This window comes from Empidonax traillii, unplaced genomic scaffold, assembly GCF_003031625.1.
Source record: "Empidonax traillii isolate 1590-97213 ecotype Southwest subspecies unplaced genomic scaffold, ASM303162v1 scaffold298:size702513, whole genome shotgun sequence".
In the NCBI taxonomy this organism is placed as follows: domain Eukaryota; kingdom Metazoa; phylum Chordata; class Aves; order Passeriformes; family Tyrannidae; genus Empidonax; species Empidonax traillii.
In genome coordinates, this window is record NW_020955491.1 from 638,707 (window position 1) to 664,998 (window position 26,292).

Here is a 26,292-nt window from a genome sequence, read left to right on the forward strand (position 1 = left end):
GAAAATCCTCTGAGGATACCAATCCTGTTTCACTTCCAAAGACGCCATGCAAAAGCAGACTGCCTTTCGAAATCACTGGATGTGAATTACAAAGCTCCTTGCGGTCGGAGTCTGAGAAGCTTTCGAGATGTGCAAAATTATTTGTTTGAAACAAAGTGCAATTTCTTATTTGTTGATCACTTTTCCTTCAACACATATGTACTGCTGGGCAGGAACACCATGAATCCCAAACCCCTCGTGTTTGACTTTGATATTAGCAACGGAGCCGAGTCTGTGCCCATCTCCTTCTGTAACAATCTTGACCACGCAAGGTTACCTTATTTCAAATATCGGAAGTCATCGTGGCCACGTGGATATTATCTCAACAACTTCTCCAGCCTGTTTGTGGACTCATGTGACTGCACAGATGGCTGCATTGATAAGTAGGTAGAAACATCTTATCTCAGACCAGTGACACATGATGCCACAACAGCAGTGTGGCAGTGTGTGAAGGTGCACAGTACCAAACAATGCCAAACAGGACCAACGCTGCTGGAATATCTGTAGGATTTGTCTCGTGCCACGTTCTGTGTTGACTAACACCACTGTGTCTTTCTCTTCTCCAGAACTTGGGTGCTCCTATTGGTCCACCCTCTGTTGTAGTGAAGGAACTGATCAACAGGTGGATTATTTTGTTCCTTTCCCTTTCTTCCCAAATTGGCAGTGTTTCTCCTCCAGGTGGAGCTGACAAGCAGGTCTCTTGGCTTTGGAAAAGGTGCAGGGAAGGGAGTCTTGTGCCAGCAGAGGAAGGCTTGTTTTCCTGGCAGCCAGGGAAGGATCCTACATGACAATTTCTGCTGCAGCTCCTACTGTGGTATCCTAGAGGTGGGATGGTACAACCTGAAAGGATCAGATAATTTAGAATTTAGAAGGTTACTGAGGGCAGAGGAAGAAACAACCCTGTTCCCAACCTCTACATCCTTTCCTTCCCCTTGTCTAAAGAGAAACTATGAAACTCTGTAGTCGCAGAATACCTTTATGGTCTGAGCAGTTCCAATAGTATTGTTCATTGCTTTTCCTAAATCTCAGTAACTCCAGGCTACAGACACTCTGTGGGAACCTGCCACGGTTACTGTATGAGAATTAGGTGATAATTTTGTCTGCTTTCTTGAAGGGTGTTTGTCTGATCTCTATCAGTAGGTATTACCTGGCATTGGATCCATTTTGATAGCCGGGGCAGTTGCATGTGCTAGTGTGCAGCATAATTGCCCATGACCCAATAAGACCTTGAAATCACACTCTGGTATAAAGAAGCTTCAGTAATTAAAGTGATTTGGTTTCAACTGAGCAGTGGAGTCCCACAAGAGTTGAGATGCTTCTGATGTGCAGTTTTGGGGTTCAGGATTTCCACGATCACTGTAATTCTTTGCAGTTGTCGTGCCACATGACAGTGAAGAAAAGTGCTTTTGCTTGAGTTTTCTCCACAGTGTAAAATTCTTCACTTCCTGGGGGCTAAGGTGGGAGGAAAGTAATGAAGTAGAGGTTAACAGACTGGAATGCTGTGCCAGAAGAGGTGATATATACAAGTGTGCATGTGTATAGTCAAGAACATTTCAACTTACCTAGATTTATGATTGATTTGTGCTGCTCCAAATACATTCTGAGATGTTTTATTCTTACTTTTAGGTCAAAATGTGCATGCCTACAGCTAACTGCAAGAGGCTGTAGTAAAACTTCTCTGTCTTCAGGTAGTAAAAGATCCCATGGATACCGTTACAAAAGACTGGAGGGACCGGTTCCTAGTGGGTAGGAAAGACCAAACTATTAACTGCTATTTTATTTGTATACTGTTATTTTACTCCTGTAGTGTAAGCGATACAGGATTAAGATAACTGGAGTTTTTGACTAACTCAAACCTTCTATTTTTGTCACAATTTTACTGAAGATCAGGATGATAAAAAATAATTAATGTGACTTGAGTAATAGGAGGGAAAAAACCCAAAACTCTTCTACTGCAAATCCTACAATTTTCACATCTTAGATTAAGGTCTAAGAAAAGTGTAAAGAATGACCAGAGTCCTAAAGAAACACTGACCAGCTGCTGTTGCCAGACTTGGTTATGTGTGACTCTTTCAAGAGTTTCCAAAGCCATCCAATGCTTCAAGTGTTTGCCCTTTCTCTTATTCAGCTCCTGGGGATTAATATGTGGCCTGGAGAAGGTGCTAGTCACTACAAGTGTTTAGGAGGGGAATTGTGCAAAATAGCTTTCTGCAATAGCCAAGGGCTTGAACCCACAGGTTTAAGGAGCCCTTTCTGTTCTCTCTTGCTGTGTGATATTAGTTTATGGTTAACGTGCACAACTAAAGCTGTCAGAGAAACCAGAAACAAATGAAAAAAAAAAATCGCAATGATGAGTTCTTTTAGAAATACTTTGTTAAATCTTTAAACTCATGAAAGCTACATTGAGGTCCAGGCATATATGTTGTCTTTGCTAAGATCTGTTCCAGCTTAGAATGAGGTGTGTCATAGGGATTTCTACTTCTGTGAGTTTTACTCCTATAAAACAAAAATTTAGCATTTATTTTTCTTGTCTGCTTATACCAAAATCTGGCTGACAGACCCTTAAAATTGATGAATCAGCAGTCAAGAAAGTCACAAGTTTCAGAGCACTGCTGCACAACCAGTTTCAGTCAGTCTTTATCTTTTCAGTTCACTGATGCTGATTATGAAGGGAAATTAATAGTAGAAACTTTGTTTTAGTAGTGCATCCTTTTATATTGTGTTTTGTTCTTCTTCCACTTGACAGAATTTACGAGTGCAGTGTGTTGTGCAGGTGTGACAAGTTGATGTGTCAGAACAGAGTTGTGCAGCACGGCATTCAAGTCAGGCTGCAAGTGTTCAACACTGAGAAGAAAGGCTGGGGCGTCCGCTGCCTGGATGATATCGACAAGGGGACATTTGTTTGTACCTACTCAGGTAACAGAAGGTGACCCTTGGAAGACATGTAGCATAATTCTCCCTCTCTTGTGGCCTCTGCCCTGGATTTTTTTTTTTTTTTTTTTTTTTGAGAACAGGGAAATATGGAGAAAAAGTGGGTCAATATAATCTTAACTTGCAATATGATCAAACGGACAGAAGAATCTTGAAGATCTTTGCAGTGCAATGGTGGCAGACAAGCAATCAAAACATTCTGGAGCAAAGTCTATCTCAGGCTTTTACCTCATAAGTCTGTGCATGCTGTACTAAGGGCTGTATGTCTAATTCAGTTTGTATGTCAACCTCTATTGACATCAGAGAATCACAAACTGCATTCATATTTTGATTTCCCAAGTAATGTTCTTGTATTTTTTTAATGTAAGTTTGACCTATGAGAGTGTGACATCTAAGAAAACAAACATTAAGAAAAAATAAAAAGCAAACCAAACTTTTCTTTTGCTTTCAGGCAGATTAATGAGCAGAGCTGAAGTATTGGGAGATGCTGGTCAAGAGCTGAAAGAGAAGGGTGCTGTGAATGACAGAAACCATGGGTTTTTTTCCAAAAAAAGAAAACTTGACACTGATTGTTCAAATTCAGTGATTGAACTGGTGCAGACTGGTAAACATGACATTCTTGAGAATCAGGAATCTTTGTCTCAAACTGTGGATAGTGAAAATAAATCAACCCTGTAAGTTTATCAAAAAAACTTAAGCATAACAAAATCAATATTCTGCTATTCTAGGAATCCTGTTTTATAACTTAGAGCAGAACTGAATGTCCTCAGATGAGCACGGGATTTTTTCTTTCTGAACTTCTTTGTTATTTCCCAATGATTTCTTCTAGTGGGACAGAGTTTTCCTCTATGTGGATTTTACTTACTGGGTGTACCACTTGGCATTTTCTAGAAATCCAGTTCATCTCTTTGGTGTACTCGATCTGTTCAGGGTGTTAATCATGATGCAACTTTGAAACAATTAACAGAAGATACTTGAGATAAATCATTTAAAGATACTTGATGAAGGGTTTAATAACATATTAGCCACTAACTGTCCTGTCCTTTGCTACCAGTCTCTAAACCTTTAGTTATTTCTAACATAAGCTTTCCTGCTAGGAGTCTGACAACACCTCACTTTTGCAGTGAATTATGTTTTCATTGTATACTCAGGGTCTCATAGCCTTTCAGCATTCCTAAAATAAAATGACTGCAAAGTAACCACGTGGCTGTGCCAATAGCACGCTGTAGTCTTCTCAGAAGGAAGCTGGGAGCTTCTTTGTTGCTCTGCCACACTACTTTGTAAACACTTTCTTTGTACTACTCACAAATGATTGCAAATTCTTGCTCTTTTCATAGTTGAAGATTATTGTGGATCTTTTAGAAGTACCATGAAATTGCAAATGGAAACTTTTAAAAATATCTGCTACTGTTTTCTCACTTGAATTTCAGTATCTTGGAGACCAAGTGAATTCATCATTTTCTAATTACATAACTAATCAGCTAGGTTTTACTTCTGCTAAGTGCCATTACTAAAAATAGTAGGCAAGCAGAATTTCAAAGTTGCCTCTACTGTACTGCTACCTTAAATCTCATTAATTTCCTTTCCTGAGATTAAAAAAAATGTTTTACACCTGAGCTGTATAAAAAAAGTATGACAGACAAAAAGACATTGTTATTCTGCCTCTTAAGAAATGACAGTCAGTTCAGCTGAGAAACATTTAAGAGGACATCAGTGTGCTAGGCTTGACATGTCATTCACCCAAACAGATTGCCTTTAAAAGAATAAACAATGTAACCAGGTAAAAATGTCACATTTTCTTGTGGCCTCTGCACATTTTGAATTCACAAAGGAGTTTAAATCTTAAGAAAGCCTTAAAGAGCAGCATTTCTTGCAATTATCATAGCCCAAAGAAGTACCAAGATTTTCTTTTTTGTGGCAGGAAAACACATATAAATATTTTACATTGACAATTTTCTTGAATAAGGGCTGTTATTTATTGCTAGACATTTTACAGATATTAACATTAGTTTTGAAACTGGTGTCTTCTACTGCACTCTGAATGTAATCCAAATTAATGTGATTTTAGATGTTTTAAATGTATATACCAGATAGTGCTTTTCATCTTCCTCAACTCTCTCCTGATATGAAGGACTGAGGTCCTTTTGAGGGAAAGTATTTTCTAAACCTGCTGTACATTGCCTCCCTCCCCTTCTGTCTCCCTCCCTATCCCTTGTACCCACAACATCTTTGCTCTCCTGTTTTAAAGCTGCACTGTTAAAACTGTTGAAAGTAGTAGCAGGAAAAAGGCAAAACTGTCTGTAGGTGCTCTATTTTGAGGTGATCTGATGTAATAATAGTAAAACAACAGATAGTTTGGTTCTCAGCTGGACAACTGGGAAACGATGTAAAAGCAGCTGATCCTTCAAAAAAGTACGAACAACTGATTTTTTACAAATACAACAGAACTTGGCCTAGGTCCTCAATTCTTAAAGGCAAAATAATCACAGAACATGGGGTGAGGCCAGACTGCAAGCTCTGATGTCATCTCTTTTAGAGAAGAGACTAGAACTAGAGTCTGAGAAATGTGTGTTGTGAGAGTTACTTGTGAGTCTGTCTTTTATAATTTCCTTTTGACCTTTCTGTACAGGGTTCACCCAAAGAACTCAAGTATTGCAACCGCAAGACCTGGAAAAGCAGGTTTTTTTCACAATAACCAGCTAAAAATGGTAATAATAATAATAATAATAATAAGTGGCTTAAATAGATTCATTTTTCTGTGATGAATATTTATGTTAATAGTTATGTTACCTTTTCAACTTGTACATTTAGGTAGTTCTAATGACCTTTCTTCATGAGATTGTGTCACACTGTGAGCTAAGCTGCCATGCTGGAAGCTGCACCCCATCCTTTCTCCATTATCAGTCCTTCAACATGTTCCTCCAGACCAGCACTAACTACTCCCACAGCCTTCCCTTCTCCACCCTTCACTTATGCTCCAGCCTTAAAAGTCTTAGGAAATTATTCTCCCCCCTCCACTTCTTGTTGTCACTAACTACAGGATTAGAGTGTGAGAGTGATAATATTTTTGTGATGCCTCCCAAAAGAATGGTGTAACAGGGAGAGGGGAAAATCTCAAGATTTGTACGTGTTTTTTTCGTGCAGTGGCAGAACTGGGAGGATTTGATCTGATCTGAGCGTGAAGTGTTGCCTGCAAATATGTGTAAAGGAGGAAAACTGGGGTAAACTTACTCTAGGTTTTACTGGATTCATTGCACTTATGAAATGCACATGGGATTTCATGCTAATATTTGGCTCCATTCTGGAGCTACCATAAGTAGTTGCCTTTTTGTGGCAGGAGAGGAGAAATCCTGCCACATCTGTTCATTTCATTGAAACTGTAAGAAGCACGTTTGGGCTTTGGTTCAGCAACTTAGAATTCTGGTGAAATTGTTGGGACTTACGTGCTTACTTAAAATGTTTTGTTGCATGGGGGACTCCTTCCAGGTTATTTTGAAGGATCATTTGAAATTAAGATAAATATTTCATTGCAGTGAATGTATTAACTTTTCAAACTTTTCAAACTTGGCCTCAGCCATGCAGAAGGTTTGAACCTGCAGCCCTAGAGTTCTAGAGGTCACTTGCTGTACCGTGTTGATTCAGAGTGGCATGCAGCAACAATACATCACAGCCTTTTCATTTGATACACAGGTGCACAGTGCCAGCTCAGATGAAGATAATAGTTCTCAGATTCATCAGTCAAGCAAAACAAAAGTAAACAGTGGAACAAAGAAAGGAAAAGAAAGTAGGTTTTCTGAGGTATACATACTGCATTCTTAGTATGTTTGTGCCCCATCAGGTGGTATGCTTTGATGTAGACAGTGTGGGCAGGCCTGTTCTCCGAGTAGAACAATGTCTACATGTTGTGGAGGCTGTTTTAAGAGAGCTCAGTAGTACGGAAATTATTGCTGCCTTGCATAACACAGTGCATTAACAGGTACAGGGCAGTCTTTTGCCTGCAAGGTTGATCTGGGGACATGTTAACCTCTCCTGTCATCAGCTTTCAAATCCAATACAAGTGTGGGAAAGTCAGTCTTGCAGATCTTGTTGTGTTACACCCAGTACATATTCTCATCAACAAAGATTGAACAGGATATAATCCAGGGGTGGGGGGACCTCAAGCTGGAGAGGCAGTGTGAAACTGATGCTGTTTGCACTCGCATCTTGTTTCTGTCTAAATTACAGTTTGTGATTCTCTTGGGAATTAAGGTGGTGAGTGATTTAATAATGCTATGTGGAGGAAATCAGTCTGGAGCGGGATTTGGGAAGAGTGAGAGACCTGGTCACTCACAGGTGCCTTGAGGAAGTGCTTTAGACACCACAGCAGGAAACAGTCATTTGTGGGAGGATTGATGAGAGGCATGGAAAAGGGCGGTTGTGTTATAGACTTGTAAATAGCAAGCTGGTTAGATTTTGGAGGACATGGGTAAGAGTGGGTGGGTAAGAGTTCAGGGTCAAACAAGGGAAAGGCTTTGGCCTTAAACTGATGTTGAAAAATAATTGCATGTCCATTGACAGAATCCACCCAGGAGCAAAAGGAAGAACATCCGATGGAAATCGGGCAGACTGAGTCTGTTGGTGTGGACAGTGAAGGATGCAAAAGAAAGAGTCTGTCACTGCAGGGTGCTGACTGTGGCAAGTCAGGTGTGCTGGATGACACATGTGTTGCGAGGCCATCCAATAATAACCCCCTAAAAGCTGACTGCAAAGAGGAAAATAGCAGGCAGTCAAGTCAAGATGCATTTTGTGAGGAGGCTGATGGAGATGGGATCCTTCCAAAGAATGCCGGTGAGGAAAATATTTATGTACTGGATGCCACAAAAGAAGGAAATGTGGGTCGTTTTCTAAATGTAAGTAAAAAGTTGCATGTGTTCTCTTCATTGTCTTTGCAAATATGTCATTTATTTATTTAAGCTTAAGCTAGAAAGCTTTTGCACATAAACCACATATGTGGTAGATGCATGACAAGGAAGGCACATGTGGTGCTCCCTGCCATCACAAGTGACAGGACAGTAGGCTGGGTCACTGTTAGTGCCTTCATAAGCTGATGCATGCCATATACCAGCTGTAGTTTTTGGCACCACCGGGTTCCTGAATGATGTATTCCCCAGTAATGAGTGACTTCCTTTTCCCTGATGGCCTTTTGGGGGTTCTAGAGAGCAAATGGCAGTTTTGTTGATCCACATGCCTTCTCCCAGCCATTGTAAATTCTAGTTAGTGATGGTTTAGGACAAGTGTTGTGATATTTTACAAAACTTCCCTACTATTCAATCATAGGTTCAGAAAGTGGTCTGTCCTACTGTGCACACGTCTACTAAATAAGTCTCTCAGTTTTTGACTTGCCAAGAAATAAATAGTAATGAATTACCAAGTACCTCCAGCTAAGATGAATAGACATTTCTGCACGTACTCTGCAAATAACTTATTTCTCTTCATTGGCAGAATATGTGTCTTACAGCAAAATCCTTGCTGTTCCTCCTTGAAGAGGTAGTATGGTATTGAGATTAGTAATGCATCTTGCAGAAATCTTTCTTCTGTAGCCATGAGTATACACATGTTCCTATGAGCACCTGAATCACCTTTCACATCTGGTACTTTGCCAACACACAATAATTTAATCCACTGCTTGCTCCTCATCACTGCTCCCTTGGCTGACAGCAAGGTACATACTGATTATTTGTGGTGCATTCTGAATCTAAGATGAATTTTCTCCATAAATTTCTGGAGGACAACTTCACGAAAAGTAATACTTTAAAGAGACATAATTATTGCAAAAATAAGTGGCAGTGGCAATGAGTAATAGGCATTCTTTGTGGGCTGGAGATGGGAAGGAAGAAACTACTAGCGACAAATATCTGACACAAAATAGGTTTTTCAGCCAATGATATGGAGTTTCACTGTTTCTAATACAGATTTCCTGTTTTACAGCACAGCTGCTGCCCAAATCTCTTTGCACAAAGCGTGTTTGTAGAGACTCACAACAGAAGTTTTCCATGGGTGGCGTTCTTCACAAACAGGTGAATTTCTGGAAGTTTAATGTTGTTCATTCAAGGCACTAGAGAAAAAAAGCAGTGTTATTAGTTATTAGGACATAATTATGCTGAGGGGTGTGGGGGGATGCTTAGATCACGAATGCACAACATTACCTTCTTATTGGTGAGTTCTTATTGTGCACTAAAAACAGAAGAAATACAGTTTCTTGATTATCGCTGATAAGTTTTTCTTCAGTTTTGCATTGAAATGTAAAGTTGGGAAGCTTAATTTTGATGTGTCCATTTCAGTGATTATCTTCTTCAGTGGAGAAATAGGTTTAACTTGGCATGGTCATTTTGAAAGCCAAGATTCACTCATCCTGCTGTTCTGTCTCAAAGATCTTGGTTCCATAGGGCAGGATTAAACCCCAGGATATTAGGGTTGAGACACTTTGTGGGCCAAACAAGCTAGCTTCAGGCCTTCTCCTCATAGCTATCAAGAGAAGCAGGACTTTTTGTAGCCCAGCATGCCCCAGGGAGGTGGCACTGTGATACTTAAAGGGTGAAAATTTTCCCTGAAAGCAAAAGATGCAAGTATTTCCTTAGTGGCTGATAGAAAGGGTGGTACAGAGTGCTGGTGCCAGTAAGATGCAAGAAGACGGCAGCTTCCACCCAGGGGTGGAAGGATTAATTGTCTGAATGAATCTGGCAGATGCATGTACCAGCGAGGATACTAGCTGAGAACTTAAAATAGAGAGGAGAGTATTTGTGCCAGACAAACCAGTTCCTGGGAACACTGATCTTCTTTGGAGTCTTGCAACCCTGGTCCATGCTAACACAGATGCTGGGGATTGCACCGGGAGGCTTCCAAGAATTGTGAAGATGATACATTGAAATACGTCAGAAAAAAGATTTTGTTTTAGCTAGAGACTTTCTGGCTCAGGTACTTTGTAAAGATATGTGTAGTGGGGACTGAGGCAAGTAGAGAGAGATAACAGTGATCAGCAAAGACACTTAGGGAAGAAGGAGGGTTGTTGAAGGAGAGTTTCCCTGACTGGCTCTCACATTTTTTCTGGACATTACCCTTTTACAACTTTTCTACATTAAGGACTTCATCTGGATCATTGAGCTTAATTGTGTACCTTCCATGACCTTGCCCAATCACCTTTTCATTTGTTTTACATGTCTGGCTTGCAGAACATCTTAAGGCAGCAAGTCCCAGGTTGAAATGTGCTGCTTGAAAAGCTCTCATTGTTTGTTCTCAGCCTGCTGACTGGTAATTCACTGGATGTCCCTTACATTGTATCCAGTGAGAAACATTGGAGAATTACTCTCTTCTTTATAATACTCATATTTTATTGTATTTTCCATCAGTTGTCCCTCAGCCTATTAGTCTAAGGTATTTAGTTTGGCATTCATTTTGGGCAATGAATTTCCTACCCTAGAAATTTCTTCTCTTTCATGTACTGTCAGAGCAGCTGGTTCATGAGAAGCGTGTGTTTAATTCTGAGTCTTTGAGCAATTGCATTAAGACGTAGCTTGTCAGGCCAAAGATGATAGTCTTCACCAACATATCTAGAGATCTATTCAGACTTCAGTGATGCACTGTACTTAGTAAAAATAACAAAACTGTGTTCTCATTTAGGATGTGTTCACTTATGTAGTTTTCCTTTTTTGTTGTTTGTTTTATTTTGTTTCATTTGATTTTTGTTTCCCAGAATTTTGTCTAAGAGCAGGTTGTTTATATTGTTTATACTCCGACACTATTGCACTGCTTGATAAATTCTTTTCATCTATGTGTGGGTATTTGCACTCTGTACAACTCTGGTAGGCCAAGCAGCATGTGTGTGTCAGAGACTCTTTATATATCTTGTTTCTCTCCCAACAAGCTGCCTGTGTGATGGTCCCTGCCCCATACAGTCTTTGGGTTTGCATGTGAGTTGTTGGTGACAAATTGTAAACGCAGTACTGTTTCACTCAGTTTGAACAAATTGACCGAGTGTTTTGTTTCTTAGACATGTGAAAGCTGGAACTGAACTCACGTGGGATTACGGCTATGAAGCTGGAACCATGCCAGAGACAGAGATTTCCTGTCAGTGTGGAGTTCAGAAGTGCAGGAAAAAAATCTTATAGGTAGAGCTTCCCTACCGCCAACACACCTTGTACCCTGGGATTTATATGCCGAACATATGCAGGACTACTGCACAACGAACAGTGCGATCAAGTCTGTGGTGCTAATTGCATTCAATTAAAATTCTTTTCACCTGATTTTTTTAAAATTTACACTTAAATGTCACTTTGGTAGTTTACAGAATTAGAACTGTTTGTCCTAAGAACAGGCATCAAAATTTTCCTAGATAATTTCTGTGCTCCTGGTCTTCCCTCTCCCCTCTTCTCATCTGCAAGCAAAGTTCACAGTGCACTGGAAGAACTTGTGCTCCGTGCCATCTGCAGCAGAGACACAACTGATGAGAGCAAGAGTTTGTTGGTGTTTTCTGTGCCCTTCCACAGTGCTGAGTTAGTAAAACTTGCTTTTCTGAAACTCACTGTGAATGCAAGTCTGCCAGTCTGGGAGCTAAGAATTGTTAAAATAGACCTAAGCCTGATGGATCTGGTGGGAGAAATAATCTTGAACAGACGTTACATTAATCAGAACAGTTTGCAGAGCTGTGTTTGTGCTGCAAAGTGAGCTGGACAAGTTCTGCTGCTGCAGGAGAGAAATGACTGCTTCTTATTGGGTTTACAGAATCACAAGATATGCTGTGTTGGAAGGGACCCACAAGGATCATCGATTCCAACTCCTGGCCCTGCACCCACTCCCAAGAGTCACACTTGATTTTGTGCCTGAGAGTATTGTCCAAATGCATCTTGAACCCTGTCAGGCTTAGTGCTGTGACCACTGCCCTGGGGAGCCTGTTCCAGTGCCCAGCCACCCTCTGAGTGAAGAAATCTTTTTCTGTTACCCAACGTAAACCTCGCCTGACACAACTTCAGGCCATTTCCTCAGGTCTTGTCACCTGGTCACCACAGAGAAGAGACCAGTGTCTGACCCTCTTCTTCTCCTCGTGAGGAAGTTGTAGACTGTGATGATGTCTCCCCTCAGTCTCCTCTTCTCCAGGCTGAACAGACCAAGTGACCTCAGTCGCTCCTCACACGGCTTCCCCTCGAGGCCCTTCATCGTCTTCGCTGCCCTCCTTTGGATGCTCTCTAAGAGCTTGATATCTTTCCTATATTGTGGTGCCCAAAACTGCACACAATATTCAAGGTGAGGCTGTACCAATGCAGAGCAGAACGAGACAATCCCCTCCCTTGACTGGCTGGTGATGCTTTCCTGATGCCCCCCAGGACATAGTTGGCCCTCCTGGCTGCCAGGGCACTGCTGACTCATATTCAACTTGCCATCGACCAGGACCCCCAGGTCCATTTCCATGGCACTGCTTTCCAGCACCTCATTTCCCAGTCTATATGAACATTTAGGGTTGCCCAATCCCAGCTGCAGAATCCAGCACTTCCCCTTGTTGAACTTCATGTGGTTGGTGATTGCTCAGCCCTCTGATTTGTTGAAATCTTTTTGCAGGGTCTCCCTGCCTTTGAGGGAGTCAACAGCTCCTCTTAGTTTTGTGTCATCTGCAAACTTGCTCAGTATCCATTCCAGTCCGATGTCCTATCATGGCTAGGCTTCGCGAACGAAGATTTGAGAGGGGCTCTACCCACGCTTGCTACAAGCGCGTTGATGGCTAAAAAGGCCAATGCGAGATAGACAAGTCCGGTTGCAGAACGCACAGCAGAAAGACTCTCCAGGTGATATCGACAAGACGCGATTCTTTCTGCGTTGTCTTTTCTCCTCGAGAGTGATCCTGCGTGTGTTCTCAAAAGCAGCAGCAGCGTTATAGATGGTGTGTCTCCAGGCCTCCCGATTGGAGGCCAGAGTAGACCAATGGTGGTGATCGATATTGCCAAGGTTGAGGGATTGTTTCAGGCAGTCCTTGTATCTCCTCTTTGGGCCTCCTCTCTTGCAGCAGCCAGTGGCAAGTTCCCCATAAAGCACGATCTTAGGGAGGCGATGGTCCTGCATCCTGGAGACGTGCCCTGCCCAACGCAGCTGAGTTCTCAGCAGCATGGCCTCAAGGCTTGGGACTGCTGCCTGTTCAAGGACAGACGTGTTGGTCACACAGTCAGTCCAGTGGATGTTGAGGATTGTACGGAGGCAGCGCTGATGGAAGCGTTCTAAGAGAAATCCGATGTCCAAGTCATTTATGAAGATGCTGAAGAGCACAGGGCCCAAGATGGAGCCCTGTGGAACCCCACTAGTGACAGGCCACCAGTCTGATGTCACCCCATTCACTGTTACCTTCTGTGCCCAACTTGTGAGCCAATTGCTCACCCACCACATGATGTGTTTATCCTGCTGTGTGCTGGACATTTTGTCCAGAAGGATCCTGTGAGAGACAGTATCAAAAGCTTTGCTGAAATCCAGAAAGATTACATCAGCTGGCTTCCCTTAATGAACTAGGTGGGTTGCCTTGCCATAAAAGGCATCTCTTTCCATGTTTGTGACACACAGAGAACTCCTTGAGAAATCCAGTGTACCTCAATTCTGTGCTATATGTGTAGCATGGGACAAAGGGGCCACAGAAGTCCTTGCCATGTCGTTTTCTGGTAATAGAGAAACAGGCTACATTAGGGGACACTGAGTGCAGATGCAGGAGGTGGCCCTGAAGTGGAGCAAGGGATGGCTGTGCAGGTATATGGCCTTTGAATGTGTTGGAGCCTTGTGCAAAGAAGGAGGTGTTGGAGGTCGACTTACACCACTTGAAGAACCACCAGCAAAGGTATCAGAAAAAGTGGTTTTATTAAAGATGTTGTAACAGTGTTACTTAACAAAGTCTGATGGCAAGGTTTACTCTTCTACTGCACAGGATATAATAATGATTTAAAATTACCAACACAAAATCAATTACCAATACAAAATCCAGTGCACTCTAATACAAGATTATGTGCAATATCAGTCACTTACCAGGGACCTGCAGTTGGGCAGGGGTCTCCCAGCCTCGAGGAGTAACTGAGAGAGGTGTCCCAGCTGATGAGGAGATCACTACCATGCAGCCAGCTGCTTACCAAGGAGAGCTCAAAGAATGCTCACTCAGGCTGTCATTTATAGAATAATGTGGTTGGCTTGTAGTCAAATTACCTACAATGGAAAAGGTCACTGTGAAACTTGTACCCACATCTTGCTTTGTTCCTTGATAAATGAGTCTTGGAAGAACCACCTGCTATTCATGTGTTAATTGTATGATTGGTGTCAGTTCCCAAGCCTATATACATCGGTGCTCACAAAGTATTTTCATTGTATTATAACTTAAAGTTCTATTCTTTGGCCATTTTTCACCATCATCCAAAGAGTACAAAGGCCACCAGTTATTACAATATTTAATTAACTGTTTTCTGGAGAGAGAGCCTTCTGTTGCACCTCCCACCTCCCTCCACTGTTTCAAAATACATCCTCGGGATGATTTCTCCAAAGCCCCCCATTTTGATGATTGACCAGAACCCTTCATAGAATATAATAAAACACAGTTACATTTCCTTCTGAGAGTGATGTGCGACAGCCACTCACACTTTTGACTCTGAGGGGTATGCAAAACCTGCTCGCACTTTTAACCTTCCGTGGGGCTGGCACTCTGGGTATCCCCATCGTATTGCGCAAACTAGCCCAAAACCTAGTTTCCAAGTTCCCTTTCCCTTGATCCAGCAAGACTTTCCAGCAGCTTGCTATACCCCTCCAATAACACCTTAATAAATCCCAGGGGCCATGCCTTGAACTAAACAGATCAGGGGACTGGAGGATCTCCCTGAAAAACCTTTGGTGCGTACTGGAGTCCTCTCGATTCTGTGAATCCGTCAAGCATCGGTTGCAGGGTTCCATCTGGATCGCCAGAAATTGTCACTAAAAATGTTGGGAAAATAAAAGTCTGTAACACTGTAATTTCAGTATTAGAAAGCTGAGCAGGCATTACTTTTTCTTTGGCTCAAGATGCATAGGGGAATTGCTCCTCCTGACACACGCACACCAATAATCAAAACTTTTAACTATTTATACACTTTAGCAAACAAAGAAATTAGTGTTCATTGGCTACAAGTTACATTGTTCCCATATTCATATTCTATCTTCTATCAGTTAATGATTCTCTCTCTTCTCATGCTCATTAGTTGCATGCTCAGTTTCTCCTTTCTTTAGTGTCAGTGGGTTTCCTGATCTGTGGATCAGTGGTCTCTGATCCCCCCTGCCAGAATTACCTTTTACGCATTTGGAGCTGATTTCAGCACAATTACTGAGTTGGTTTTATGAGCTTCTTCCTTATCTCATGAGTTCTGCCAAATGTCCTTGTGGCCTGTAAATTCTGCATTCTTTCTGTCCGTTTTCAGTGCTATATCCTTCTTCCCAAACTATGTCAACCTATGTCTGCAATCACTGAAGCATGTCATGCCCTAAACTTCAGTTTGTTTTTCTAACATCTGGACATCTGGACTTAAATCTTGCTTGTTGGCTGCCATCTCTTTCATGGATTGAATCTTCCTTCTTGTTCATTAGTCTTGAAGGTTACAAAGATCAAACATCAAAGAACATTCTTTCTTAAGAAAGGGGGTTTTTTTCCCCCGTACAACACTATCTGTTACAAATAAAGATTTTCCCAACAGCCTGGTTTGTCTCGGTGGCGTTCGGTCACGGGTTGGACTCAGTATCTCAGAGGTCTTTTCCAACCTAATTGATTCTGTGATTCTGGGCAAAGTGAAGGGGGGAGGAGGGGGGAGGGCGATGGGAGGTTGCGGGGTGTCGCCTTTCCCATGGGAAAAGCCCTCGGGAAGCGGCTGCCCGGCGGGTATCGAACCCGTGTTTCCGATCCCAGGCCCCGCCCCGGGGGCCGCAGCCAATCAGTGCCCGGAAGGAGGGGTGCGCCGGGCGGAGCATCGGCGGGCGCCACCGCGCATGCTCCGGGCCCAGCGGGGCCTGGCCACTTCCTCGCGGGAACGCTAGGGGCGGGGGAGGGGGCGGTGGGAGCGGCGGCGCGCGCTATCCGGGCCGCGAGCGGGCGGTAAGTGCCACCGAGGGCACGCGGGGGGAGGGGCGGGGGGAGCGCATGGGACTGGAAGCCTCCTGGTCACCCCCCCGCCACCTCCGTCCCCCCAGCGCCAATGAATGGGCCGTGCCGGGGCTCGCGCAGAGGCGGGACGGGCGGGCCGTGAGGCGGCGCCGGGGTTAGGGTGGGTGTCCGGAAGAAATACTTGACCGTGAGGGCGATGAGGCCCCGTCACAGGCTGCCCAGAGAAGCTGTGGGTGCCTGCCCCTGAAAGTGTTCAAGGCCAGGTGGAATGGAGCTCTAAGCAGCCCGGTCTAGTGGAAGATGCCCCTTGTCATCCTCGTTTGGAACGAGGTGACCACAAGTGAAAGGTGATCAGAAAGGCAGACTTTGCTTGGTTTTGTTCCTTGCAAAGGCTGGGTGTGTTTGTGCTGTAATGACTTGGGGTTAATGGGGAGGGACCCTTGTGGGTCGAGCCATCCCATCCTTAACCCTAACCCGTCCCATCTCCAGCTGGGCTTCTTCTCCCACAAAGCGGAAATGGGGGGCACGGTGAGTGGGGGGGGGAGCTGATCTGTCATTTCCTTCTGTCTTCCTGCTTCCGTAGATCCAGCCCTTCGCTGCGCTGCGGGGAAGAGGAGAGCAGAGCTGGAGCTGGGGCGGTGGGTTTCTTTGGCCTGCTGGAAGTCAGGGCACTTGGGTTGTTTTCCTTTCCCCTCTATGGATATGCCACGTGACATTCTGTGCCTCCCGTGTAAAATATGTGTATTTGCATGCAAGGATGCTTTCAGAATTGGGTCTGGAGATGTTTCAGCAGGATGTATTTGGAAGTGACACAAGTGTGCTCTTGCCAGCAATGTCCTTGTCCTTTTTTACTTTCTGTTTCCTTTCCCGGTTTCTTGCCTTTTGTCACTGTTGCGAAAACAAAACCAACCCCAACAGCCTTGCTTCGAGGAAATGGCACAGGTACAGGGGAAGCAGCCAGGTGTGACTGTTCCTTTCTCTCAGCTGCATTTCTGTCTTCTGACTGGAGGGCAGTGGAAGGGCCTCCCGCTCATGTAAGTGAATTGGTCCCCTTGGGTTCCCACAGCCTGCTCCTGTGGCAGTGGAAGTGGAAGCAGAGGGTTACAGAAGGACTTTGTGACAGCAAGGGATTGACTGTAAAACAGGAGATGAAAATCCAACATTGATAAGTGGAATATGATTGATATGTCAGAGCAGTAGCTGTAATGCTGATGCCACTTAGGAAAGAGATCTGGGGAACTGTAATACATAGTTTTTGCAAAACCACAATTCTAGGCCTGACAGTGGGTGCAGGGATAGTCAGTTAACTCTAGGTCTGGTCACATTCAGAGGAGCTGGTTGGGTTCACGAAGAGTATGGTTTATTAAAAACAATATATGAGGTTCTTTTGGATTGTCTGAGATATGTGCGTGTTATTGCAGAATAGCTCTAGAAAGCACTAACAATACAATTGCAGCCACAGCTTAATATTCTGTGTGAAAACATAGGGAGGTTTAGGCTGGACATCAGGAAGAACTTTTTCACAGGAAGAGTGATTAGATATTGGAATGTGCTGCCCAGGGAAATGGTGGAGTCACCATCACTGGAGGTGTTTAAGGAAAGACTGGATATGGCACCCAGTGCCATGGTCTAGTTGATAAGGTGGCGTTTGGTCATAGGTTGAACTCAATGATTTTTTTTCCAACCTGGTTGATCCTGTGATTCTGTGACTTGGTATAGCCAAGTACACAAGTCTCACTGAAAGGTATCCCTTCTGGGGAGGGTGAGGAGGACAAACCTGTCAATCTGTCCCTACAGTTTCCATATTGTGTTCTCACCTTCCCAGTTTGGTACGAATTGGGGTATTTTATACCTTGTTCACCATTACTGTGCAACGTGCTGTGGCTGGGACTGTCGTCCAGCTTTCCATTCTTTGTGATTGCATTGCATGGTGTACTTAGGAAGAGTAGTTGGTACAGGCTTGGTAAGCAAGCGGAAGAATGAGACCATGTGGCTCCCACCCCTCCTCACATCCATCCCAGATGCTGTGGCAGTGCAAACCACTGGCCCTCCATCCGTTTTCCATGTCTGCTCTCATCAGTGTGGGCCCTGTCGCATATTGAGCTTTGCATTGTCTTCACTGCTTTGTGCTTCCAGCAATAGCTTTATGAAAGTGTCAGCTCTTTGCTCAGCAGCAGTCTAAAATGTGATTGGAGTATTAAGAATTATTAAGAAAAGGGTACAGAGTGACTTTGTGACTTTGTAGTGTAAATGGTAGCCCACCCTTTTGGAGATGGCTTGCTCCTCTTGGAGCATAGTAAGAGTAGAGAAGGGATTGAGAAGTGGCGGAGGTGATCAAAGATGCAGACCAGCTTCTGTACAAGGAACAGATTCCTCGACTTGAACAAGACACAGTAGGAAAAATAAGAACTGCCCTGTCGTGAGTGCAACTGAAAGAGCAGAGTAAAGAACAAGGAATTTGTACCTTTTCAGACAGATCCTGGGGTTCCACTGGAATCCATGAGTGGCTGACTTAAGCCCTGCAAAAGCAAGACGTTGTTTAGGTGAAACGTAATTAAACTGTGAAACTGGAACCCTGCCCTTAGCCTCCCCCTTCTTACATGGGAGATCCATCCGGATCTATTGCCTCGTTTAGCTCCATGTCCTCTTCTTGGCAGTACTCCCTAGCAAGGGAAGAGCAAGGAACTGAAGCAAGGCTCCTGTGGGGGTGTCATGGGTTTGCATGGCCAGGTTTTGATAGCGGGGGGGGAGGTTACAGGGGTGGCTTCTGGGAGAAGCTGCTAGAAACTTCCCCCATATCAGACCAGAGACAATGCCAGCTGGCTCCAGGATGGACCTGCCACTGACCAAGGCCGAGGCAGTCAGGAATGATAGTAATGCCTCTGTGATAACATATTTAAGAAGGGAGTAAAAATATTTGAGAGGATGTAGTAGAAAACTATATAGTTATGTGTGTGTGTGAGAGAGAGGATAGTAGAAAACTCTGCAGACACCAAGCTCAGTGGAGAAGGAGAGGAGAGGTGCTCCAGATACCAGAGCTGTGTTCCTTGCAGCCCCTTGGGGCAGACCGTGGTAATGCAGCTGTGTCCCTGCAGCCCATGGAGGACCATGGGGATGCAGAGAATCACCTGCAGCCCCTGGAGGAGACCCACACTGGAGCAGGTGGGTGCCTGAAAAGAAGGCTGTGAATCCATGGGAAACCCATGCTGAAGCATGCTCCTGGGAGGAACCTGCAGACCCAAGGATAGAGGAGCCCACACTGGAGCAAGTTTCCTGGTGTAGGACTTGTGGCCCTGGGGGAGACCGACACTGGAGCAGGCAGTGCCCGAAGGACTGCACCCTATGGAAGAGTGATGCACATTGCAACAGTTTGTGGAGAACTGTTGCCTGTGGGATGGACTCACGCTGGAGAAGTTTAGGGAGGACTGTCTCATGTGGGAGGGATCCCATGCTGGAGCAGGGGAAAGACTTCTCTTCCTGAACAGCAGCAGAAACAACATGTGATGAACTGACTGTAACCCCAATTCCCTATCTCCCTGCGCCACTAGGGGAGGAGGTAGAGCTTGGGAAGGAAGGAGGGGTGGGGGAAAGGTGTTTTTAAGATTTATTTTACTTCTCATTATCCTGCTCTGATTTTATTAGTAATAAATTCAGTTAATATCCCCAAGTTGAGCCTGTTTTGCCTGTGATGTTATTTGGTGAGTGATCTCTTCTGAGCCTGTAAGAACACCAGGGACTGTAGACTCCATCTTTAGCCTCTTCCTCACAAATTTCCTAGAGCTGGGTCTTCTGACTGGGCATGAGCAGGGCCTATGTATCTGCATCAATTCCAGGTATTAGCTTGCTGCAGAGAACTTTTCCTGCATTCTAGACCATTCAAACTCCACTTGGTTCTTCTTTTTAATTTCTGTGTTCTGTTCTATTTCTAGTATTTCTGTATATTTCTGTTTGTTTCTGTCATATTTATTTAATGCTTAAGTTCTGAAACTGTTGTGATGGTCACTGTATAGATGAATATTGGAAATCAGTCCCTATCCTGCTGCCTTGCTTACAAGAGGTAGAAGGTTGGGGTGGGGGGGAAGACTCCCCAGATGTATGTGAAAGTAAAGTGGCTTGTTGTGATGAGGTAAACTCTCAGTAGCATGAGCCAGAGGGGAGAAAACATATAAAAAATCCCCTTCTACTCCAGTGCAATTCTCACTTGGTACTGTCCAGTCTGTTTTATGCAAGGGAGATGGGAACTTATGAAAACAGTTTTGTCTGTTGAAAGCCAGGTAAAGGTTGCAAGATTTGCTGGACTATGAGATTTTGTGCTTCGAGCTTACTACCTTTTTCTCACTAGGGTAATTTAGCTTCAGATCTTATTTCTTGAAAGTAAACGCAGATTTTTCTTCCCCTTGTCATCCAGGAGTTTGTGGTGTCAGAGGTGACGTCTCCAGCAAAGGACAGTTTGGAGTATCACACCTAGTAGGAGTAGGAAGTTGTTGAAGATTTCTGCGGTGGACTTGCACATAAAACCACAAAGTAAAACTTCTGCTGCTGATGTTGTGATGTGGTGCTCTAAAAACTGTCAGTGGGGGATGTGCATGAAGGCTTGTCCAGATGCATGTAGACTGCTTTTGTGAAATAAGTAGATGGCCTCAAAGTTTTGCAGCTGCTGGAGGAAAAGAGAGACTGTGTGAAGAACAATAATTAAGACTTGAGTGGATATGGCCAGGAAAAGAGAACAGGTGTTCCTGGAACAAATCCCAGGGCATAGAGAAAATTCTGTCACTCCTCTTAGTGCTTCACCTCTTTGAGAGAGAATGTTCAAGTCTCTCATTTCTGATTCTGTCTTCTGTCCCCTCTTACTTGCAGGCCTTTCCATGTTTCTTTGCTGCATCTTCCTTACATTAAGGAATAAGTGTTTCTTCCTTGTTTTCTGTGAACTCCTGGAAGGCACTGTAGAAGTTTGGGGACAGTTGTTTTTCTCTCCTCTGTTGACTTGCAGACCCACATGTGGTAGAAGTACCTTAAGAAAAGCACTGCTATGAGTGATTGACCTTCTCCACGTAGAAGGAGTTTCATTCCTTAGGGCATGACTTGATGGGCTGCTCCTGTTGTTGAGGCAGATATTGCCAAGCAAGCTTGAAAAACTTGTATTGCCCCTTATGACTTATTAGTGATTTCCAAGAAGAGATAAACCGCTTTTCCTCCTGCTCTAACAGTTGGAGCTCCTCTGAGCCGGTTTCTATCCCACTGCTGTCCTGAGAGTGGGCTTTGCCTGTTCTACTCGTAGTTGTTGCTAGAGGAGCAAAGCACCAAGGTTCAGGAGATGTAAGAGAAGGAGCAGTTAGAGGGCAATCTCTGCTTTCCTCTGTCCTGCTTGGCATATGGTAGTTGCATCAACTGCTTTGTGTTTTGTCCCAGGTTTTTCCTGCTCTAGGTGCTTTCTGGATAATGGCGAAGATGGTGAGAAGAACGTGTGCCTTTTGTTCAGAAGGGGCGGCTGGTTCTGTTATGTATATTGCCAAAGAGAGAGACATTGCAGCTCATCAGGATTGTCTGGTGAGTGGCTTTTGGTCAGTTGGTACCTAAGACAAGTGGAAAAGAAGGGATAATTGAGAAATTTTCACTGCTTCTTTGTTCTGATGGTGGATCAGACACAGTGGTGTCTGATTTGAAAGGCTGGTTACTCAAACCAGCAAGTTGATATTAGATTGAAAAGCTGTGAAAAGCAGCAGGGCTTGGCCAGGATTTTGGAGTGGGAGAGGCCATGGCTGCACAGCTGGACATGTTGATTTGTGGTGTTTCCATGTGTGTCTGTTGCTGATCAGTGGTTTTAGGCACACATACAGTCTACTAGTAGTAATAGGTCTTCTCGAGACACTAAGTTGGATAAGAAGGAAGTTCTTCTTATCTACACACAGGAAGTTGTGTACTTACTGAAACCTTTTTAGGAAAATGGACACTTGATACATGAAAGTAAAAAAACTTCCCAGTCTGTGCCTAATTAAAAATAAGAAATAAAAATCATAAATATATTATATAAAAATATCTGTGAAACTTGAAATGTGCTGTGATCCTAGAATGCATTTACTTTTCTTGCTGTCAGAATGCCTCCCCTTTATTCTGGAATCTTGGTGGAGCTGGCTCTTGGTATGCAGAATCAAGTACAGATGCTGTATTCTCCCTTAAGGAGAGGGAGAATATAGCTGAGGGTCATTTAGTGCAAGACATGTTTGCGGCTAGAACAGTTTTCTGCCTTTTGGTGTTCCAGCCTTCTTACTCTCACAGTTTTTATGTCTACATCTTTATTTTTCGGCTACCTTTTTTTGGGTTGGTTAGTTCTTTTTGTCGCAGAATATTTCAGAAACATTTGATACCTCTTTTATAGTGTTACTTGGATGCTTTGTCTGAAACCAGTTTTATTAAGGCTTTAATGTTGCCCCAGTGTTGAAACTTCTTCCTCTTCCTTCTCTCTCTCTCTCCTTCCTTCTCTCCTGCCAGTAACTTTACTCATTTTTTTGCCGTAGACTTATCTGTGCTGTTTGGGTTTTTTGCAGTTAGCTGTCACCTTCTGAGCAGACAGACTGTGCCTGCCAGTTGATGAAAGGGTAGCTCCCTTTTGTTTGGAATTAGCTATTTATAATTATTGGGAAATTGTTGTCAAGAACTTCCCCTTCCTCACTCATCATCATGGCTCAGCAGTTCTGTGGTAATTAAAGTGGCCCAAGTGTGCATGTATATATATTTTTTGTGGATTTCTCCCAGGCTTTGTACAGTGTTCCTATGGTCCTCATGCAGTCAACTGTTGTCAGCACTGGGCTGTATGGAAATCTTATTAGGGAGAAATATTGCATCCAGCTGTAAGTCTGAACAACTGAGCACATAACAAGATGTTCAAGGTGTGGAGATCTGTTGGCTTCTCCTCCTTACTCTGAGCAGGCTGGAAGTCCACATTTTCTTCGTGTTCCTTAATAAGTTTCTTACCTTATTATCTTTTCTTAGTTCACTTTCACGTCATGTGAAATCTCCCATGTAGAAGAGGAGCTTCCATTGACTACAAAAATATTTAAGTGTGGCTCCGTATTTAGCGTAGGGGAAGCCTATTGAAAACACAGAGGAAAATCAACCTCCTTAGGCAGGGCAAGTGCAAGAAGAAGAGATGTGCTCTTCATATCTTTTCTGTACTGGTTACTGAGTCACTTTTGTCTTTAGTTATTTTCCTCAGGATTTGTGGAATCTGAAGAGTATAACCCAGAAAATCTGGATATAAGGTTTGATGTGGCATCAGTGTTGAAAGAGCTCAAGAGAGGAAAGCGGCTGGTAAGGAGTTTGTTTCTGAATCTGCACTTAGTCCAGTCTCATAGTACTGAAGGTTGTCTGACCTGTCCTGTGCTTTAAAAAAAAAACAGCATAAAAGTATCTGGTCCTTTGGATCTACTAAGATTAAGGAAATTACAGATTTATTGTTAAAATCACTCGCGTTATATTCTGTGAAATTTAGTTCATTCTGTATTAAAATGCAGGTGTTTGTTTGTTTGGTTTTTCCTGGCCTCTAAGTCCTTAGTCGAAGTTTCCTACGACTTTGGTAAAGGACTAAGCCAGTGCCTGAAACAAAAGCATGCAATCCATAAGTGTAAAGGGAAGTATCTTCTGTGTTTAGCAGAAGGAAGGCCATTTATATGAGGGGCTTTATGTAATTGATTTTGTCTTCAGCTGCCCTCCTCCCCTACATCCTGGGTGGAACTCTTTTCATTATGAAGTTATCCTAGAAAACATAAATACAAACACTAATACCAGTTGGTCTTCCAATAACTTGGGGGAGTTACCAGTGCCCTCACATGGCTCTTTGCGTCATCTTACAAATGTATCAGTATAAAGTAGAGGTAAAGATAGCGAAAAGGTGGCCGAAATTATGACCAAGGTAGGAGTTTGCAGGAGCGAGCTTGCCTAATGAGTTACACAGAGGTGACCTGCAACGAAATACTGGATTTTCCCACAGCAGATGGTGTTTGCCTCACGTGGCAAGGTTTTCAGTAGCCGCCTGTGATATTTACCTGCTACACCCCATCTCCTTCCTAGGTGTGCAACTTCTGCCGCAAGAAAGGAGCCACTGTGGGCTGTGAGGAGAGAGCCTGCCGCAGGAGCTACCACTACTTCTGCGCTCTCTGCGATGACGCAGCCATAGAAACCGACCAAGTGAAGGGAGTCTACCGGTACTTACCCAAGTGTTTTCTGACTAAGCACTGTCAGCGTTTTTATGGGGGTGTCGGGAAGAGAGACTTAAAAATCATGTGATTTTTAAAGTTTTTTTTAGAAAAGGAAGTGTTTTTTCCTCTCTTGAAGTCATACTTGATCCTCTGTTTACAAGCACTGGGGGAAACATTTTCCTTTCACAGGAAAACTTCTCAGCAGTGGGAGGTAATCTCTTTAATGTTTGAGCCTGTAACATACCTGAAAGTTCACTAGGCCAAAACTGAGGCAGTCAGTCCTTACTGGCTATCTAGCTAATCTTCAAGGACCAAGAGTTTTATTAATGTCATGGAAATTCTCTAGTTTTGTTTGTTCAGAAACTCCAGTAAATGCAGTCTGAGTACAAGTAGGCTATAGTACTTCTAGGTCTGTTCACATTAGGCAAGTTCTGGTAATTTTCCTTCCCTGTGCTAGCAGAGAACTTTGATTCCCATGAAAGACCTTGTATTTCAAGTACACTACAAGCATTAACACGACTAAATGGATTCTAAGTGTCTGTCCTGATCGTGCTAGTTCTGGTGTCCTCTGCCCTTGGGCTGCCTGCATTGCCATTAACAAATGGAACAACTTGTTTTCAGGATGCACATGAAGCAGTTGAGAAATTGGGACTTCAGGGACCTTTTGAAATGCTGAAGTTGTGGTAAAGTCTAAGGTGCATAAAACCCCTGATGTTCATTTCTGTGCAAGGCCGGAGAAACCACAGGCCAGGTTAGCCTTAGATTAATCTGGAGGATCATCTAATCACTATTTGTTTCAGAAAGGGTGGACTAGTGCGGTCCTTAGTAGCAGTGGAAGATGGGTCCTTTCGTACCAAAGCACTTGCACTCCTGGCTGCTTCACTAGGGCTCTCAGTCTAAAGTGAATATGTCTTTGCACAAGGCTGTAAGCCCAGCTGTATAGGGAAGATGGTATGTTTGTTTTATGTTTATAAAATCTTTGGAAGTCTGCCAAGCTCATGAAAGACTGTAGCTGGGAAGATGGAAGCTTCCTGTGATCACAGAAATAAATAGCTTTCATTATGTATCTTTAGAAAGGATTACTTGGGCTCAAGAAGACTGAACTTCTCAAGATGTTGAAAAATAAGTGGAACTTTCTAGATAGAAACTTGTAAAGCAGTGGTTGAATATATAGTTTGATTTAGTGAGTTTTTGAGCTGGTGACCTTGGAGGTTTGGAAGAGAGACCCTTAAAAATGTCATTGTGAGACTAGCTGTGTGTCCCACATGGCAATAATACAGGAAACTCGACTATAGCAACCTGTATTGGAGGGATGGGAAAGGACTGGATTAGAGAAAGATAGTGCGGCAGGCTTCAAGGAACCTGAAGATATTTTGCACTGTATCAGTGGCATAAATAAAGTGCAAAAATTGTAGCTAACCTGAGATTATTAGAGAGTAGACTTGAAAAACAGTGGATGTGGACTGACAACCCCTGCACTTTTTCATGGTGAAATATGACATACTAAAAAGCACATCAAGAAAAAGAATTCCTTTGAGAGAGATAGTGCTGGTGCTTTTAAATCCTGAGTTGCTATTGTTGTGATGATGAGCAGTGATTATCAAAGCAAATAAAGCAGCAGCAAAAAGAGGAGGCATACGGTGCTGTGGAAGGGGCCAGTAAGAGTACAGGTGGGGAAATAAGTACAATTTGTTATGCTGTCTTGCAAAAATGATAGTAGGGCAGTGCTTCCAAGTGAAGCGGCCTGAGTAGTAAAATATATTGTCTGTTCTTTATAAGATATTCTTGTGTGTAGGAGGGTTGTTTCTAACTAGGAAAGACTAGAACTGAAGGGAGGGAAAGAAAGAAAAACTCCAAAGGGCAATATTAGCAATTCAGGAATGTAAATAAGGTGTCTCCATTACTTAGCTTTCTGATTTTTAGGCATACCTAAATCTGAATTTTTTTTTGTGCGTAAAAATATGTTTCATGCAAAAAAGCTGGCTTATCAGGGAAACAGACTGCATTTCTAAG

General features: G+C 43.3%; 1 protein-coding gene across 1 annotated transcript in view; it reads left to right on the top strand.

Annotated features, from left to right (window-relative positions):
• The window catches only part of LOC114060918 (histone-lysine N-methyltransferase SETDB2-like), a 47,004-nt gene that overhangs the window by 7,250 nt on the left and 13,462 nt on the right, over window positions 1–26,292 (top strand). The window contains exons 6-18 of the mRNA XM_027890798.1: window positions 3–422; window positions 1,666–1,785; window positions 2,786–2,955; window positions 3,422–3,644; window positions 5,600–5,678; window positions 6,661–6,754; window positions 7,528–7,859; window positions 8,938–9,026; window positions 10,997–11,108; window positions 15,890–16,222; window positions 21,494–21,631; window positions 23,285–23,392; window positions 24,152–24,285. Coding sequence (XP_027746599.1) covers window positions 3–422; window positions 1,666–1,785; window positions 2,786–2,955; window positions 3,422–3,644; window positions 5,600–5,678; window positions 6,661–6,754; window positions 7,528–7,859; window positions 8,938–9,026; window positions 10,997–11,108; window positions 15,890–16,222; window positions 21,494–21,631; window positions 23,285–23,392; window positions 24,152–24,285 — 2,352 coding nt within the window. The remainder of the gene's footprint in view (window positions 1–2; window positions 423–1,665; window positions 1,786–2,785; window positions 2,956–3,421; window positions 3,645–5,599; window positions 5,679–6,660; window positions 6,755–7,527; window positions 7,860–8,937; window positions 9,027–10,996; window positions 11,109–15,889; window positions 16,223–21,493; window positions 21,632–23,284; window positions 23,393–24,151; window positions 24,286–26,292) is intronic.